At 40.4% G+C, this 16,197-nt stretch overlaps 1 protein-coding gene across 1 annotated transcript in view; it reads left to right on the top strand.

Moving 5' to 3' along the window:
- Positions 1 to 16,197, top strand: part of PHLDB2 (pleckstrin homology like domain family B member 2) — a 114,124-nt gene that overhangs the window by 38,628 nt on the left and 59,299 nt on the right. The window contains exon 3 of the mRNA XM_028153259.2: positions 13,320 to 13,703. Within this exon, the coding sequence (XP_028009060.2) occupies positions 13,320 to 13,703 (384 nt within the window). The remainder of the gene's footprint in view (positions 1 to 13,319; positions 13,704 to 16,197) is intronic.

Here is a 16,197-nt window from a genome sequence, read left to right as displayed (position 1 = left end):
GTTGCCAGAGGTAGGGACTATGTCTGTCTTACTCATCGCTGTACATCCAACCCGTGGCCAGAAGACGAGGGCAGCATTGCATGCATGCTTTGGAGAAGAGTAAGTGAATGTTTTTGACTCATTCATGACACTTATTGTGACTTTCCTTATTCTGTGCTGCAGGCTGTACCCTTAGTTCCCAGACATTTCAACCTTAAGTTTGTGCACCAAGTTCCAGATAATAGTGAAGCTCTATACAAAAGATGCAACTAAATTAGCACAAATGCATACATTTGATTTCCAGGAATGGAGAAACTCCGTTCCCGTTTTCAATTAAAAATGAAAATGTGAAAATGAGTTATTTTTCTTTATTTTGAAAAATGTATATCAGTCTTTATAAGAATTGGTGCTCTCCGGGATCATACAAAAACCAAGGCTGGTTACTGTTGAGTAGACCATAGATCTCTAATGTTTCTAAAATTAAGTAAAAGTATGCAATTGAGCATATTTAAGGAGATATGGAATTTTATAACATAAATGTATGTTGTTTAATCTTAAGTTGATAAGACACAGGTACTGTTTTAAAGACCAGGGAGGAAACAGGTGAAAGTTACTCTACCTGTAGCTGTGTGTTGCTTTTCTACCTGCTTCTTGCTGCATCCACTTCAGTGGCTCCTGACCCCAAAGGAAATATTGGGGCATTCAGATCTTTCTGTATTGCAAATTTGACAGCATTTCTTGGTTGGGTGCAGAATGGACAATGTTAAGAGAATGACTATTGTTGCCTAGCCATAGTATTCTTCTTCTTCTTCTTCTTTTCTTCTTTTTTTTATGTAGACTGTGTTTGGAATGTGAAGGCAAGCTTAGGTATTGAAAACTCTTTTGTCCTCTAGTCTGACTTGAAAGGCATCTCCTTCCTGATGTGGCCCTTCCTCTTGCTACATCCTGACTGTAGTTTTAATTTTTTTAAAATGTTTGCACTAGTGGGGAGTAAGCCAGTTAAACTGCAAATGGGGCGAGAGGTTGGTTTTTCTAACCAAATAAACTTGGTAGCTCAAACTTTTTAAAGGGATATTAAGGTATTATGAATCTCTTCCTGTATTCTGAGTCAGAATGTCCATGATTACATTACATGATTTAATCTCCAGATTTAGCAACGCCTGCCTTCTTTCTGTGGAGTCTTGCTTGACTTAGCTCTGATGTTTAAAACAGCCAGCCAATTCTTTGTGATTCCCTGCCTTCTTTCACTTTTATGCCTTGTTTGGATGGTTTATAGAGTCTAGCTCAGAAATATACTAGTAATGTGAGCCATAAATGTGAACCACATAATCTAAAATTTTCTTATGTTAAGAAAAATGGGAAGAAAAAAGTGAAATTAGTTAGAATATATTGCACAGCACAGGATTAAATTGGTGATGCTATTTACTGCATAACTAAATCATCCAATCTCTAAGCCGACTTCTTTAATTTCTAATAAAGTACAAGTAAATATATAACTGTGGGTACTATAAAAAAGACTGCTATCTCTGGTCAGATCACCTTGAGTCACTAGAGAATAAAGACTTTATCTTTTAAATAGAAAATGGTTGGCATATATGTAGATGTTCAATAAGTATTGAAACAATCATTAGCAAATTAGGATTGTCAACTGTCCCCAGTTAACCTAGAATAAAAAATTACCACTTTTTTTTTTTTCACTTGGAGGGCTGGGAGGGGGATAGAAAAGGAAAAAGTGGTGTTTAGCAACAATGTAGTGACTCCACATTGGGGAAGCAGAGGCTAAAATCTTAGTGTAATTCTGTGGTACAATAGTCTGTGACAGTTACTATTAAAAGCAGGTTCTTCTGTATTTGAAAGCAAACCCTATCCAGGTTCTTATTACAGTGGCAGTGCAAGCTGGTGCCTCTTGATGGTGCCACACATTTAAAAATCCCTGCTCAGAACTGAGGGACCTGTACTGTGAATAGTACTTAACATAGTTTAGCATTCTCAGGTTAAATGCTGAAATATAAAAGGTAATTTAGGTAAAAAAGGAGGCCCTATAAGCTACGGATTATGGAAAAAGTCTCCTTTTTATAACCTGGTAAACCAATGTACACAAGAACTTGTTGAGAAATGAGAAATAAAGCTCAAATTTTATAGAAAAATGTACAAACTAGATGAAAATTCAAAATATATTATATCTATATCAACAGGTACATAGGAATGGGGTAATGAGGGAGTACTATTGATATTTTCTAGGAAAAACGATTCCCATATTTGTTTTTCAAGTTACTTAGTGTCTCTAAATTAAAAGCCATTTATTATCTACCTTTTTTTAAATTTCTCATCAAGTAAGTTTATGGTTGCTAGCTAATTCTTACAATGAAAAATTTTCTTCCTCAATTCTAGAAAAGTTCGTTGGAATATTTGCTATGAAGGATATTTTTAAAGTTTGAGCTTTATTTTTAGTCTAAAACAAGTATTACAATGCAAATGTATTCACCACTTTTTCAACAGAAGAGTTTTGATTCAGCCATTTCAAAGGCAGGTTAAGACCTATTAGAAGGCACATTTCCCGCCCCCCGCCCCCCAAGTTAATCTTTTTAGGAAATTGTAGATTCAGGTGCAATTATAAGAAATAATTTGGAGATCTGTGTACTTTATACCCAGTTTCCTCCAGTGGTAACATATTTTAAACTAGGGCACAATATCACAACCAGGATATTGAACTTGATACAGTCAAGATACAGAGCAGTTCTAACACCACAGGGGTTTGTCCTGTTGCCCTCTTATAGCCACTCCCACTTTCCTCCTACCCTCCATCTCCTCCTTGACCCCTGGCTCATCTGTTCTTCATTTCAAGAATAGTACATAAATACAAGCTTATGCTATGTAACCTTTTGATTTCAGTTTTATTCACTCTACATAATTCCCTGCAGATTTCGTGAGGGTGTTGCATGTTGTTGCCTCTCTTTAGCTCACAATCTGGGATGTATGTGGCCAAGGAAATCCCAGGGGACTCATTTCTGTGTTTTTCCTCGGGTACTAGTTCCTAGCTGATCTGCTGTCTTTCTCCATGTTTCATGGTCTTCTTATGTGTGTCTGATATACTGTAAAATGTCCAGGGTTCCTCGTTATACTATTACTTCTCCCCAGAAGCGGAAGTCAATGAAATGATTAGTGTTTCAAAGTTCAAACATCCAAGAATTTTGCTCTTTTGAAGTCTTAAGTGACCACAAGGAGCAAACCTTTCTTTTGGGACCTGTTCTGTTGAAGAATTTTGGTTTGGAAAAATGTATGTTTCTCACTCAAAATTGCTAAAAACCATACCCCAGTTCTGGGATTATTTTTTAGAATTGGAGAAAGGACAATTTTGAAAAAAATGCTAAGTAGAATTAAAAGGAATAAGAATAATTCACTAAACCCAAGTATTTTATAACAGTAAAACTTTTCATAAACCTCAAGTCTACCACTTGATTAAATTTTTTTTATTATTCAATTACATTGACATACAATATTATATTAGTTTCAAGTGTTCAACCCAGTGATTAGATATTTATATAACTTACAGAGTGATTACCCTGATAAATCTAGTACCCATCTGACATCATACATAGTTATTACAATATTATGGACTATATTTCCTGTGCTGTACTTTACATCCCCATGACTATTGTGTAACTGCCATGCCAGTAGATTTTAAATGGCAAAGTGATGTGAACAGCATCAGGAAAAGGACTAAAGTACAGAAGATCCTAGTTTAGGTGGTCATTGTGTTACAGATTAACTTGTCTGCCTAACAAAAGCAAATAATTGGTGGGAAAAGCAAATGGTGAAAAACATTCTTGAGTTAAAAAATAACAGGATTAATTAAATCAAGTGGTAATATTTTAAGACATGTTTGATGGAATGAAAATAAAAGTAAATGTTACATCAGCATATATATGTATATATAAAAAAACCTATTAATTATGTAACATAGTACATATTAAAATATTACATCTATTTTTTAAAATCTTTATTGTTGAAAGTGTTACATATGTCCCTTGTTTTCCCCCATTGATCTCTTCTAGCCCGCCCCCCACCTCTGTCCCCCTAATCCCCCCTCTCATCCCAGGTCTTCACCACCCTATTATTTGTGTCCATGGGTTATGCATATATATATGCATACAAATTCTTTGGTTGATCACTTCCCACCATTAATAATAATTAAATGCACTTAGTAAATGTGCTATAATTAAATATATACTTATTTTATATTCATATATAGTATATTAAAGTGCAGGGTCTTCCTAAAATAGAGACACAGCTAGTAATAGTAGAAGGTAAGGGTTTAAGGAAGATGTTGACACTGGTGAATAATAATGTTTTTTTAGAAAATGACCAGGAGTGTGAGGAACTGATTTATGAAGTGAGACTGAAAGAACTGAGTATCTGTGTGAGTATGAGCAGAGGCAGGATATGTTGCGGTCCTCGGGTATTTGCGTGCTGCACCCATAGGGCAGGGACTCTGATGGTCTCTGGTGTTTAAAGTGGAGCCACAGGCAGTGTGAAGTAGAAACCTAGGTTTTATGTCAGGGCTGAAGTGTGCGCACTGGATGGGAGAATGGATTTTTGGAGGGCAGTTATTTCTAGAAGCTACTCTGCTGGACTTAAGGTGCTATAGGGAATATGCAAGCCCCAAAGTAGGTTTACAGAGTTTACTCATGTATTAATTGTTGTGTTTTCTGTACCTAGAATTGTGAACCTCCTTTGCCCCATCCTGATGCTGCTCTGTATTGGCGGGGATTGAGGGACCAAATGGCAGTGAGGGCTGGAAAGATTCCTTTGTCTCTGGGCTGCTGTGGTGACTGGGCAGAGCTCTGTTGCCCGGGTGCAGTGCCTGGCCCACCGTGCAGAAGGAATTGGGGCAGCGGCAGTGAAGGATTTTTTTTCACCTTCCAGAAGGGCAGAGGAATCCTATAGATTTGTGCATTTTTTCAGGGAAACATCTTCCTTGCGTTTCCTTTGCCTGAACAAAATTGGGTTTGGTCTTAAGGTTTGCTTGTTAACCAGTATTAGAGATGGTTCCCCAGGACCCACAAGACAATGATCTATCTCACTTCAAATTTTTATGGAAACCATCTCTAGTTGTGGTTAACAAACAGTGAGCACCTGCTATGTGACAGGCACAGACTTTAGACGTTTTAGTATCTTACCTTATAATAGACAAATATGCAAATTGACCGCACCTTCGCTACGCCCACCAACCAAGCCACGCCCATCAACCACGCCCACCAGGAAACTGTTGAAGGGAAGCACCTGCTCCAATCACAGGAGCCAGCCGAACCGCTCCTGCGATCGGGTGGCAGGGACGCTGGGGTGTGGGCGGGGCCCAAGGCCCGGGAAGCCGCCCGGGGCTTTCCTGGCCTTGGGCGCCAGCCGGGTGCCTGCTCCGATCGCAGGAGCGAGCCGACCTGGGGGGTCGGCTCGCTCCTGCGATAGGGTCACAGGGACGCTAGGGTGCAGTTTTCACCTGCACCAGTTTTCTGCCGGCACCGGGACCCTGAAAGAAGGTAGAAGGCGGTGGCCACAGCCAAGGCCTGGGTCCCCGGTGCCGGCAGAAAACTGGTGCAGGCAGCCAGGTGAATGAAGGTCTATTGCACGAATCTTCGTGCAAACGGGCTACTAGTAAAGTATATAAAACATGCTACATTGAATTCTCCCAAGAACTCTAGGGTAGGCACTTATCTCTGTTTTACAGACCAGGTAACAGGTTGAACTTGATCAAAACTCCTATGTTAGAGTTCTGATGAGTGCCAGAACTTCAGATCCAAATCCATGTTCTTTCCATGTAATCAATCTTAGACACAGAGATTCTGCCCTGAGTGTCCAGTGGTTCTGTGGGGGAGAGAGGTCAGTTTGCCCCACAGTCATTGAAATATAAAATCACAGAGAGTGGCTTTCTTCATAAAAAGTCCTGCTGCCTTGATTTTAAGCACTTCTTCTATTTCTCGTCACTTTACTCCTGATTTTCCCGGAGAAGTGAGAGGTGCCCCTTCTCTTACAGGCAGAATACATTGTTCTAGATTGCAAAGGGCTGGGGATGAGGTTTAAGCACTAGCAACTACTTTGTGATGGGAGTAGTAGAGGTGGAGGTGTCTGAAGTAGAAGAGTAGATGTACTGAGTAATATGATAAAAATTATTCTTTATTTTTCAGACAGAGGGGATGCAGTCACAGAGAAGAAATGAGTGTAGGAGAAGGGGTCATTGGGATACCCCACAAGGATGGTGAGAGGGCATATGTGCAATGGTGCAGGCAGAGGGCTCAGCCTGGGGACTCTCCTTAGATAACACCTTGTGTTCACTTTGTCCCAGACAGCATTCTAAGTGCCAGCCGTATGTTATATTATGAATTTTAATACTTTCGACCATCCTGTTAGGTAGATACCCCAGTAATCCTCTGTTTCTTACATGAGGAATGAAGTCTGGGAGAAGCTGAATGGCTTTCCCAGGGGCACACAAGTAGCAACAGAACCAGGAGGCAAACCCAAGAAGTCTGGCTCCAGAGTTCATGCACTGTGGTGCAGTGGAGAAAGGAGGACCAGATACATAGAGATAGTTACAGGAGGGAACTTCAGGGTGCTCAGGCAGGACGGCCTTGGTCTCCTCTGGGTGTGCTTGTGTATTTGAGTGCACTGAGTCTATTTTAGAAGCAGGTACTGAAAAACCACTGAGTGGTCAATGTTGTCCTAGTTACTTGCATATGTCTTACCCTCCCTCAGTATACAGTTATCCATTCCAATGGGTGGAGAATAGGGGTATATGATGCAAAATCCTCGTACTAATCTGCACATAACAAATGCTTACTAATCAATCAATAGCTGTCACATTATTAGTAATTCTCCAGATAACTTGCGGTCCCCTCCAAAACAGATACAGTCAGACAAAGCCATTACTCTCTCATACATCAGTTGGACCTCTTTCCAGCTCAGCCTTTCTGATGAGGCACACATGCACATCTGTTTAAACTAAGGGTAAAGAATAAAGCATTTTTCTGACCAAGTCTGAATGTGGACTTCCCAGACAGACTGTAAAATAAAATATTCTTAGCTATATATTAAAGTGACTTCCATGAGGATAATTTGTAAAACCAAACAATTAAAACTCCTTACTTATATATACACAATTTCTTAATCAGATCATTTTTCTAAACTGATAAAAAAAACAATACTATGGCAATGTTTGGGTAAGTGTGAAAACCAGTGAAAGGGCACTGTCTCTACACATGACCACCTTCACTGGACACCAATTGCAAGTCAAAGAGTTCCCCAACACCTCCTTCATCTACACTAATAAAAGAGAAAGATGCAAATTGACCATACCTCCGCGACGCCCACCAGCCAACCAGGAGTGAGCATGCAAATTAACCCAACAAAGATGTCGGGTTAATTTGCATATGCAGGCGCCGAGCAGCCGGGGGTGGGGCGGTGCCAAGCGGCCTGCATCCCAGGGATGGGCTTCAAGCCCGCAGCCTCCCAGGACCATCGCCGCCCCCAGGAAACGAGGGAGGCGGCACCAAGCCATGCCCGCAGGCTCCCGGGACCATCACCAGCCCTGGGAAGCCAGGGTGGCCCCCCCAAAGCAGCCTTCCCGGCACCATCTCCGGCTCCGGGAGGCCAGGGCGGCCTCGCTAAGCAGCCTGGGAGCACAGACCGCGGCCCAGCACATGCCCACAGTAAAACATTGATAGCAAGTCCTTTCAGTATAATTGGGGCATTAGAGGCCGACAGAATGATCATTTCCTGACACACTATTTATAATAAGTGCCATGTAGTTTGACATTTTACAGCCCTGGAAAATTACATATAATGATCAGCAAAGTGAGAAGATTAAAAGAATTTTTAGGCTTTTAAAGATGTAACTAATTTCTGTCTATAAGACACACTAATTCAAAAAGTGATGGTTTTATTGTCCTATAGGACATTAGCCAGATTGTATCTAATTTAGCAGTTCTACTTTAGGCTGCAGGCTCCTCCCTGGCCAGGGCCCAGGTCAGGGCTCATGCAGGAGGCAACCATCAAAGTGTCCCTCTCACATTGATGTTTCTCTCTGTCTTTCCCTCTCTCTTCCACGCTCTCTAAAAATCAATGGAAAAATATCCTCAGATGAGGATTAAAAAAAAAAAAAGAAGAAAGAAATAAAGAAAGGTCATATCCTATGAAAGACACATCTTGAAAATGCCTAAAGAAAGTTGTCATTTTTTCGTGGTGAAGGGACTGGAGTCTGTGTTGATAAAAACACATTGGTGGCTGCGGTGGCCAGTAGTGGCAGCAGCAGCGGGGTGATGGGGGCGGCACCTTCCCTTGATCAGCCAGATTGCCTCCTGCAGAGGGAGGCCTACTGATGGCTTAGGCCCACAGGGAGTGGGCCTAAGCCGTCAGTAGGACGTCCCCTGAGGGCTCCCGGACTGTGAGAGGGGGCAGGGTGGGCTGAGGGACCCCCACACACACACACCAGTGCACGAATTTCATGCACCAGGCCTCCAGTGTTTAATAATTTGCTGGAAAGACTTACAGAACCCACTGAAAGCTGTTCTAGTCACAGTTATCATTTATTACAGGGAAAGGCTATAGATAAAGATCAGCCAAAAGAAGAAAAAGGCAGAGTCAGGAGGTTTCCAATGTGAAGCTTCTACTCACCTCTCCCTGTGGAGTCAGGGTGCATTACCCCACCCACCTTGCTGTGTGACGATACACTGTGTGTCCAGCACAGAGTGAATGAAGCCTCCGCTCCACATTTCCTCTCTCAGGGTTCAGGCGGCTGGAGCCAGCACCCTCTGTCACTCTGCCATGGCAAGCAAGGTGTGCAATGAGTCATACACTGGCTATTCAGGCAGAGGTGACACACATCGCTTCTCACATTTCATTGGCCCAGGCAAGTTTGATAGTCACATCTAATTTGGGGTAGGGAAGAGAAGAACCATTTCACTGTGTCCAGAAAGAGAACTGATCTTAGGAGCCTCAGTTACTATCCCAAGGGATTTATCTCTAAAAACAAGTAGACTCACATAAAAGATTTACTGCTACTGTTTTTCCTCCTGATTGTCTTCCCTCCCCTCCCCCCCAATGAAGACATGAGAATTTGCTCATGGAATCCTAGAAATAATGCTGTCAGCCCAGCTCTTCTCATTCTGCCATCCACTTTCCGACCAGGGTCTATGAATTTATTTCAAAAGTTTGTTTAGGGCTATTGAGATCTCTTGAGTCCTTATATAAAGAGGAAGAAAGTTGGCCTATTTCTATGTAGGTACTTCATCCCTCTTCCTATGAAGAGTCCCATCTCCCTAGCTACATAGTAGTTGCTGATTGCTGAGCAATTGGGATATTCCACCACACTATGCCTTTGATGGTATGGTTCCTTTACAGAAATGTCCTGCCCCCCCCCCCCGCCCCCCGTTCAATAGGTCACACAGACTCATTTATTCTTGAGAACTCAACTCAAATTTGTTTTTCTGTAATTTTTACATTTTTCTTCGCTATATGTGAATTCATAAATTTTCTGAAAACCTCTATTATCACTGTTTTCTTTAATTGATTACCCATTTGTGCCTTCTGTTAAAGTTTTTAGGCTAGAAATGTTGTCTTTTTTCATCTTGGTGTCACCAGCATATTACTGGGCATTGAGTAACTTAAAATATCTGTTGAATTGAAGATTAGGGAGATACTGAATCTCTAGGGTTAACAGTAGAGAGAAGTAAAGTCATACCTATCAGTTATAAAGGTCCTCTTAAGCAAAAACAATCTCCTTTCAACTAAATTATATCTAACCATTAAAGATTGACCTTATGTTTCAGGTAATGACTTAATATATTTAATTATAACAGAAGGATTTGAAAAAATATTTTACCTGTGGTTAAGTATCAGCAGTTTTCTGCTTAATTTGTTTCTGCATTCTATTGAGAGTCCTATGGCCTAGACTAGCTGTAGTTGATTCCAAGGAAACTGGATGGTTTGAGGAGATGGAGGAGGACTGTGAACTGAGGGCTGGGAACTGTAATGGGGCAATGCCAGACACATTCCCCTGAAAGGAAAGAAAACTCTAAGGTCATGAAAGAGACACTCACCCCACAATTGTTTGTTTATTTTTTTAATCCCGAAGGGAAGTATTGCACACCATTTTCTTTAGTTATATTTTGTAAGATCTTGTGTCTCCAAAGCTTTCTTTGATTTGATATATGTGGTACATGGGGATGGAGGGGAGGGGAAATGGAAAGGGAGAAAAAATAAAAATGTATTTGAAATAATTTGTTTTGAGGTGACCTGCTTTCTAAACCCTAGCAGCATGGACCATGTGGATATTTAGGTTCTGTACTGGTGGCTTTTCAGGAGAATGTGCAGTAATTTGCTGGTTTGGAAAGGAGGTAGGATGTAAAGATCTCAAAGAGAGTAGCCTCCCAACTCGGCATTGGGCCAGGTGAAATGCCAAAGAAAATCGAACTTAAGGGAGTTTGCCAGTCCCAGTTTGCACTTGATGTTCCAGCATAATTATTTTTTTAATATATTTTATTGATTTTTTACAGAGAGGAAGAGAGAGGGATAGAGAGTTAGAAACATCGATCAGCTGCCTCTTGCACACCCCCTACTGGGGATGTGCCCGCAACCAAGGTACATGCCCTTGACCGGAATCGAACCTGGGACCCTTGAGTCCGCAGGCCGATGCTCTATCCACTGAGCCAAACCGGTTTCGGCTTCAGCATAATTATTAATAGTGCCCTATTTGATTCTCAGAGTGTCCTGGTCTGGAGCAATCACCCTGGTTTTAGGTCATGCAGAGTGGAGAATATTGGTGTGATGAATGGGAAGGAACAAAACTCCAGAGTGAAGCGGACTCAAGGGAGAATTATTGTCTGAGGGGAAATTCTGTTCAGGGTTTTCCTTAAAAGGCTTCTTGTAGTGCTTTCTGAAATGCTTTGCAGACTTTCTTCTGACGCACTTTCCATCATCAGTGTATTTTTCTTTGGTGCCGCTTTTATGGGGCCAGTGTGCCACGGCGTGGCCTGAATTTGTTATAGACTCGTGGGCAGCAGTGGTGTGTGTGCGTGTGCGTGTGCGTGTGCGTGTGCGTGTGTGTGTGTGATTAAAGCCTAGACAGATTGGCTTGTGAATGGGGTGATAAGAATAGAGAAGCACATACCAGTAGACCAAACTTCCTGTGCACAAGACTTTGAATGCCGCGTTTCACTCTCTGAAATAGCATTCATCTTCAGGCTGGGATCATTTATTCCCTCTGGAATTAAGCAAGAGCACTGGCAGCAAAAGAAACTATTTTGGGAAGGAGATGTGGGAGGAATTTTGCTATGTGTTATAAGCCAGGCAGAAGTATCTTTTATGCTTTTGAAGGCCACATGTCCTGAGAGCCCTGGTAAATGGAAATTGACAATTTCCAAAAAATCCCAAATGTAATGTCCAGGCTCATATATACACTCTATGATCTAGAGAGATTAGTAAAAACTGAGTTTAGATGCTTCAACTGAATTTCCCTAAAGGGTAGAAAGAACACTTTTCTTTGGAGATTAGCCTCTAAGGCAGATGCTGTTGAGAAGGGTAAGATGTAACATCTCATTCCTGTCCCCTTCCTCACACATCCCCTTTGCAGGTTTTTTTTGCATATTCCGGATTGTTGGAGAGGTTTAAAATAAGGCAATGAATGCTGAGTCCACCCCCCTCCCACCCTCCCCATAAAGCTGAGGTGGGTAGGGCTTGGCAGCTGGTGGCAGCTGTGGCGATAAATAAGGACCGGGCTCCTGGATGGACCGGGTGCAGCGCTCCCGGGAGGCGGGTGTGTGGCTCTGAGTGCCTGCAGTGGGAAGAGGCCATGAGGACGGAGCTGCAGCTGGAGTCCAGAAGTTCAGACAGTGAAAGGGAGGTGGGGGCTTATAGCAACCCGTTTAATAGTCCTTTTGATCAAGCTATTGCATTTGAAGGGGGGGGGGGTTGGGGGCGTGTTTAGAAACCAGATAAAAGTCACATACAACTCAAATGACTTCTATCTTGTCATTTAATGAATGTATTTCATGGAAACCAGGGAATTATGTTGCTCTGTACCTACTTGACTTTTCTACTTGACACTCCTTTGACTAATAAAAAGCAAACTGCCTTCGGGATTGTGTCTTTATAGATTTGCTGCAATTAGAAATGAAAAATAGCAGCCCAGTGCCGTTTAAAAGTTTTCTGTTTTGAAACTGATGTCCAGTTTGAAAAGGCTTTTCCCTAGAAGGCTTTTGAATTCTCTTTTCAGTGTGGTAGATTTCATCACAACACATGTTTTTTGTTACTTTATTTTTTTTCTTTCCCCTTAGATATTAAAATTAAGGTGAAGATGTTGAGATTCCTCAACCCAAACAGTGCTGTCTAGGCTTATGATAAGCATTTTGTAAATTATACCCTATTGTTCACAAATATTTAGTAAATTTATTTAAAGTCAAGAATCATATCTAGCTACTTGTTTTGCATGGGGAATGAGAGGAGTGTCCGTTAGTGGTACCATTATAGACATCAATGGCCTATATATTGATTTTTTTAAAAAAACAAATGAACAATCATCTTATTTTTCAGAAAAATGAATCAAAGATTTAATGATTTCAGAATCTGTTGTCTTTCTGTCTGGACACTGTTGTCTTTCTGTCTGGACACAACGTCAAATAGTCTTCATTTTCATGCAACATTCCCATCTTTTTATCATTTCAATTACTCGTGTGAGAAATTGGTGGAAAATACCTTCACATGGTGATGAAACATAAAAAAGAGCTGAAATTTTTGAATCATTTCAAGAAATAAAATGAAGACCTAGATATGCCTGTTAAATTAATAAATTCTAAAATTTGCATTTTTTCTTTTTGTGTGTCTAACAGTAGAATGATATTTCTATAGGAAATTAGAGAATTTATTTTAAGGACAAATACTAAATCTACAGTGATGAAAGAGTTAGATATTGTTGAAGGGAGATAGGTACAGGGAGTGGGGGGGTGAATATTTTTTGAAACAGAGATTTACAAACCCTTTCAAGTGTTTGGAAAATTGTTAAATCAAGAAAAGGCTTACTGATTGCTTCTATGGGCTAGGACCGGCACTGGTACGTACAGTTAAAGGGGACAGCCCAGAATATGGGTTGGGAGGAATATCAGACATTGTTAACCTTGATGTCATCTGGATCCTTATATGTGTCCATCAGAGAAGATGGAAATCATTACAGCCAAGTGTCTGTGGGCTCAAGTGTGGGACAAAATCACCAGTGGTCCCAGCCTCTTCATTCTTTCTATTTGGAGGTGTCCCCGTTCTCAGAGACTCACTGACCTTCTCCTCCCCTTGTGTTTTAGGAGAGACAGCGTCTGGAGACCATCCTCAGCCTCTGTGCTGAATACACCAAGCCTGACAGTCGCTTGTCCCTTGGCACCACCGTGGCAGATGTGCAGAAAATCAATAAGGAGCTTGAGAAACTGCAGATCTCTGATGAGGATTCTGTGTTTGAAGAAGCCCTGGTGAACCCCGATGTCAGATACAGGTGCCACCAGAAAGGTGCTGGCCACGATGCGGACTTGGCAGTCTTCGGGAGCCTGAGTCAGAGCAGTGCCAGCTTCCTTTCCCCCAGGAGCGCCATGAACGAGGAACTGCTCAGGGACCTCGCCAGGACTCCCCCACCGCCCCCCTCTGCCTTTCTGAAAGCTTCCAACGAGTCCTCTTACCTAAGTATCCTGCCGAAGGTAAAGGAGACAGCTCAGAGACTGGGATTGAGGGCCCAGGACTGGGCCTCTGCATTAGCCTAGAGACTAGAGGCTTTATCATGCTTGTTTTCTAAATGAGTTCAGTGAAGTGTCAATTTACGAGGTATTAGCAAGGTGTAGCAAATTAGTGTTTATTATAAAGCAGTAAATTTGCACTGTAAAAAATATAGCAGCTCAGAAAAGTAGAAAGAAAGGTTTCTCTCCATTCTGTCCCTTCTGAGTTGTACGCCTGAGAGATAAACACAAAGTGTTTTACATGCTTTCCTAATATTTCTGTGCATACGCGGCCATATATTATAGGCATAGACATATACACAGTGTTCTGCATTTTTCCCCTCCCTAAATGTCTTGGGCATCTTTGCATATTAGTATACACAGCTTTACCTCATTCATTTCAATGGCTGACTAGTGTTCTATGTTTGGGAATACTATTTAAGTTGTTTCCAGTTTTTGACTAGTAAAATCTGCATGCAGCAAATATTCTAGGATATATATATATATATATATATATATATATGTGTGTGTGTGTGTGTATATATATATATATATATATATATTTGCACAGTTATAGATAATATTGTGCAAATATCTGTAAGATCGCTTACTAAAAGTGGAATGCTAGGTCAACGAGTTTATATATTTTTTATTTTAATCAGTATTTCCAAATTGTACTTTCAAAAGAGTTATACTTTCAACAGTTTATTTTATGAGAACACCTTGTTCTCCATACACTTGGTAAGGCTGTTTATTATCAAAATTTCTCAATTTGCTAAGCTAATAGGTGTAATTAGCTTGTCTTTAATATGCATGAAAGTGGGCATCTTTTTACTGTTTTAGATGTTAATTTGTATTTAAATACATTTATTTATGTTCCTCACCCAGTTTTTGGAAAATGCCTTGTTTTTACTGAGTAATAACTATTTTGGTAATGAAATTAGTCTTTTATCATGAATGGTAACTTTGACTTTTTTGTGAAATTTTTTGGACATATAAAAGTTTAAGATTTATATGTCATCATAGTTATTATTTAGTTTTCTGGTCATTTTCTGATTTTAAAATGTCTTTCAAATTTGAGGATTTTTAAAATAGAGTTCAAGGAAAAATTTTTGGTGCTATTTTTTCACACAGGTTAAGAATTTTTTTTTTCTATGAAAATTTTTAAAAATTCTTCTACCTGTTTTCTAGAAAGAATTTAAGAGAACTTTATAATAAAATATATTAGAAGATAAGTATTATATTACAATAAAATTAGAACACCAAAATAGTAAAAAAAAAACAGGAAAAAGCAGAGTCTGGGAAAGCAAGTACCATAATCAAAAAAGAATTTATTTATTTAAAAATAAATAGGACTAGTTAATTTATTTATTTAAGTGGCTCTGACCATTAAGTTAGACTCTGAGATTCTTGGCAGAAGAATCAAATATAAAAAGATACGTTAGTTATTTTTGTTGTTGTTATAAGAGAAGGACATGTACTGATTATAAGAAATATGTCATCATGGTACTAAATTCTTTATCACACTGAGCACTCTTCAGGGGAGTTTATGCATTTGTTTTTATTTTTGTTTGTTTGGCCGCAACAAGATTTTTCTTGTTAAAAAAGTTGAATGCTCCTGATCAGAAGTCACCTACCTTGAGTTCTCCCATTGTATGCATCATGACCATCAAGACTCTGGACTGTCCAATCCCTTCTTCCTTCTAATGACTACATTTCCCGTTCTAATTCTCAGTGGAGAGGAACTCCAAATAGGACCTCTGTCTCTATTGTCAAAAAGATGCAACTGTTAAAAGCGAGGATCTGGGAGGAAACTCAAGAGTTGTCTTTCAGGCACAGTGAATGATCCATCATCTGATAGTTTGACCTGTTGTCACATTGTGTTTTCTCAGAAATCCTTTGCTACCTTCTTATCCTAAGTCCTTTCACATGTCTTCTCTTACGGAGATCTGCTAGATTTTGTTTTGATGCTAAGCTGTGAGCTCTCCTTAAGGACCATCCTTTTGGAGACAGGTTTCCTCCTGAAGAGGACTGTGACAAGAAAGCTGTTGCTATGTAAGTGAGCAGATCAGGACAGATGTTTTCCATTGCTCAAATGTGCTTTTGTGGAGTAGGAGGCCTCTGGAGCTTAGAGCAGCATCCCTGTGCAAAAGAAAAGACTGTGCCTCCTGGGAGACAGGAAACGTCAGGGGCTCCTGTGGTTTGCACACAGCAGCTTAGACAGGGCCAGTGAGAGGGCGTCGGGTTCCTGAGAATGCATTTTTTGTTTATTCTTTTTGAAGACAGACATATGTTACCTCAAGACAGGAGATGGAATCTTTTTAAAAAGTCCTGGCCATTTGTTTTTGGTGCGCTTCCTCTTGGAGTAATCTGCTCACTGAATTATTTTAAAAGTACAGTGCTTGTTATTAATCAGACTAAGGATTAGTGAAGAGAGGAATGTGAAAAACACTCTAAGCCGATTTAATAAAACAAAGAC

This window comes from Eptesicus fuscus, chromosome 3 (assembly GCF_027574615.1).
Source record: "Eptesicus fuscus isolate TK198812 chromosome 3, DD_ASM_mEF_20220401, whole genome shotgun sequence".
NCBI lineage: Eukaryota > Metazoa > Chordata > Mammalia > Chiroptera > Vespertilionidae > Eptesicus > Eptesicus fuscus.
The sequence above is the reverse complement of the archived record's forward strand: the minus strand, read 5'-3'. Positions and strand labels throughout refer to the sequence as shown.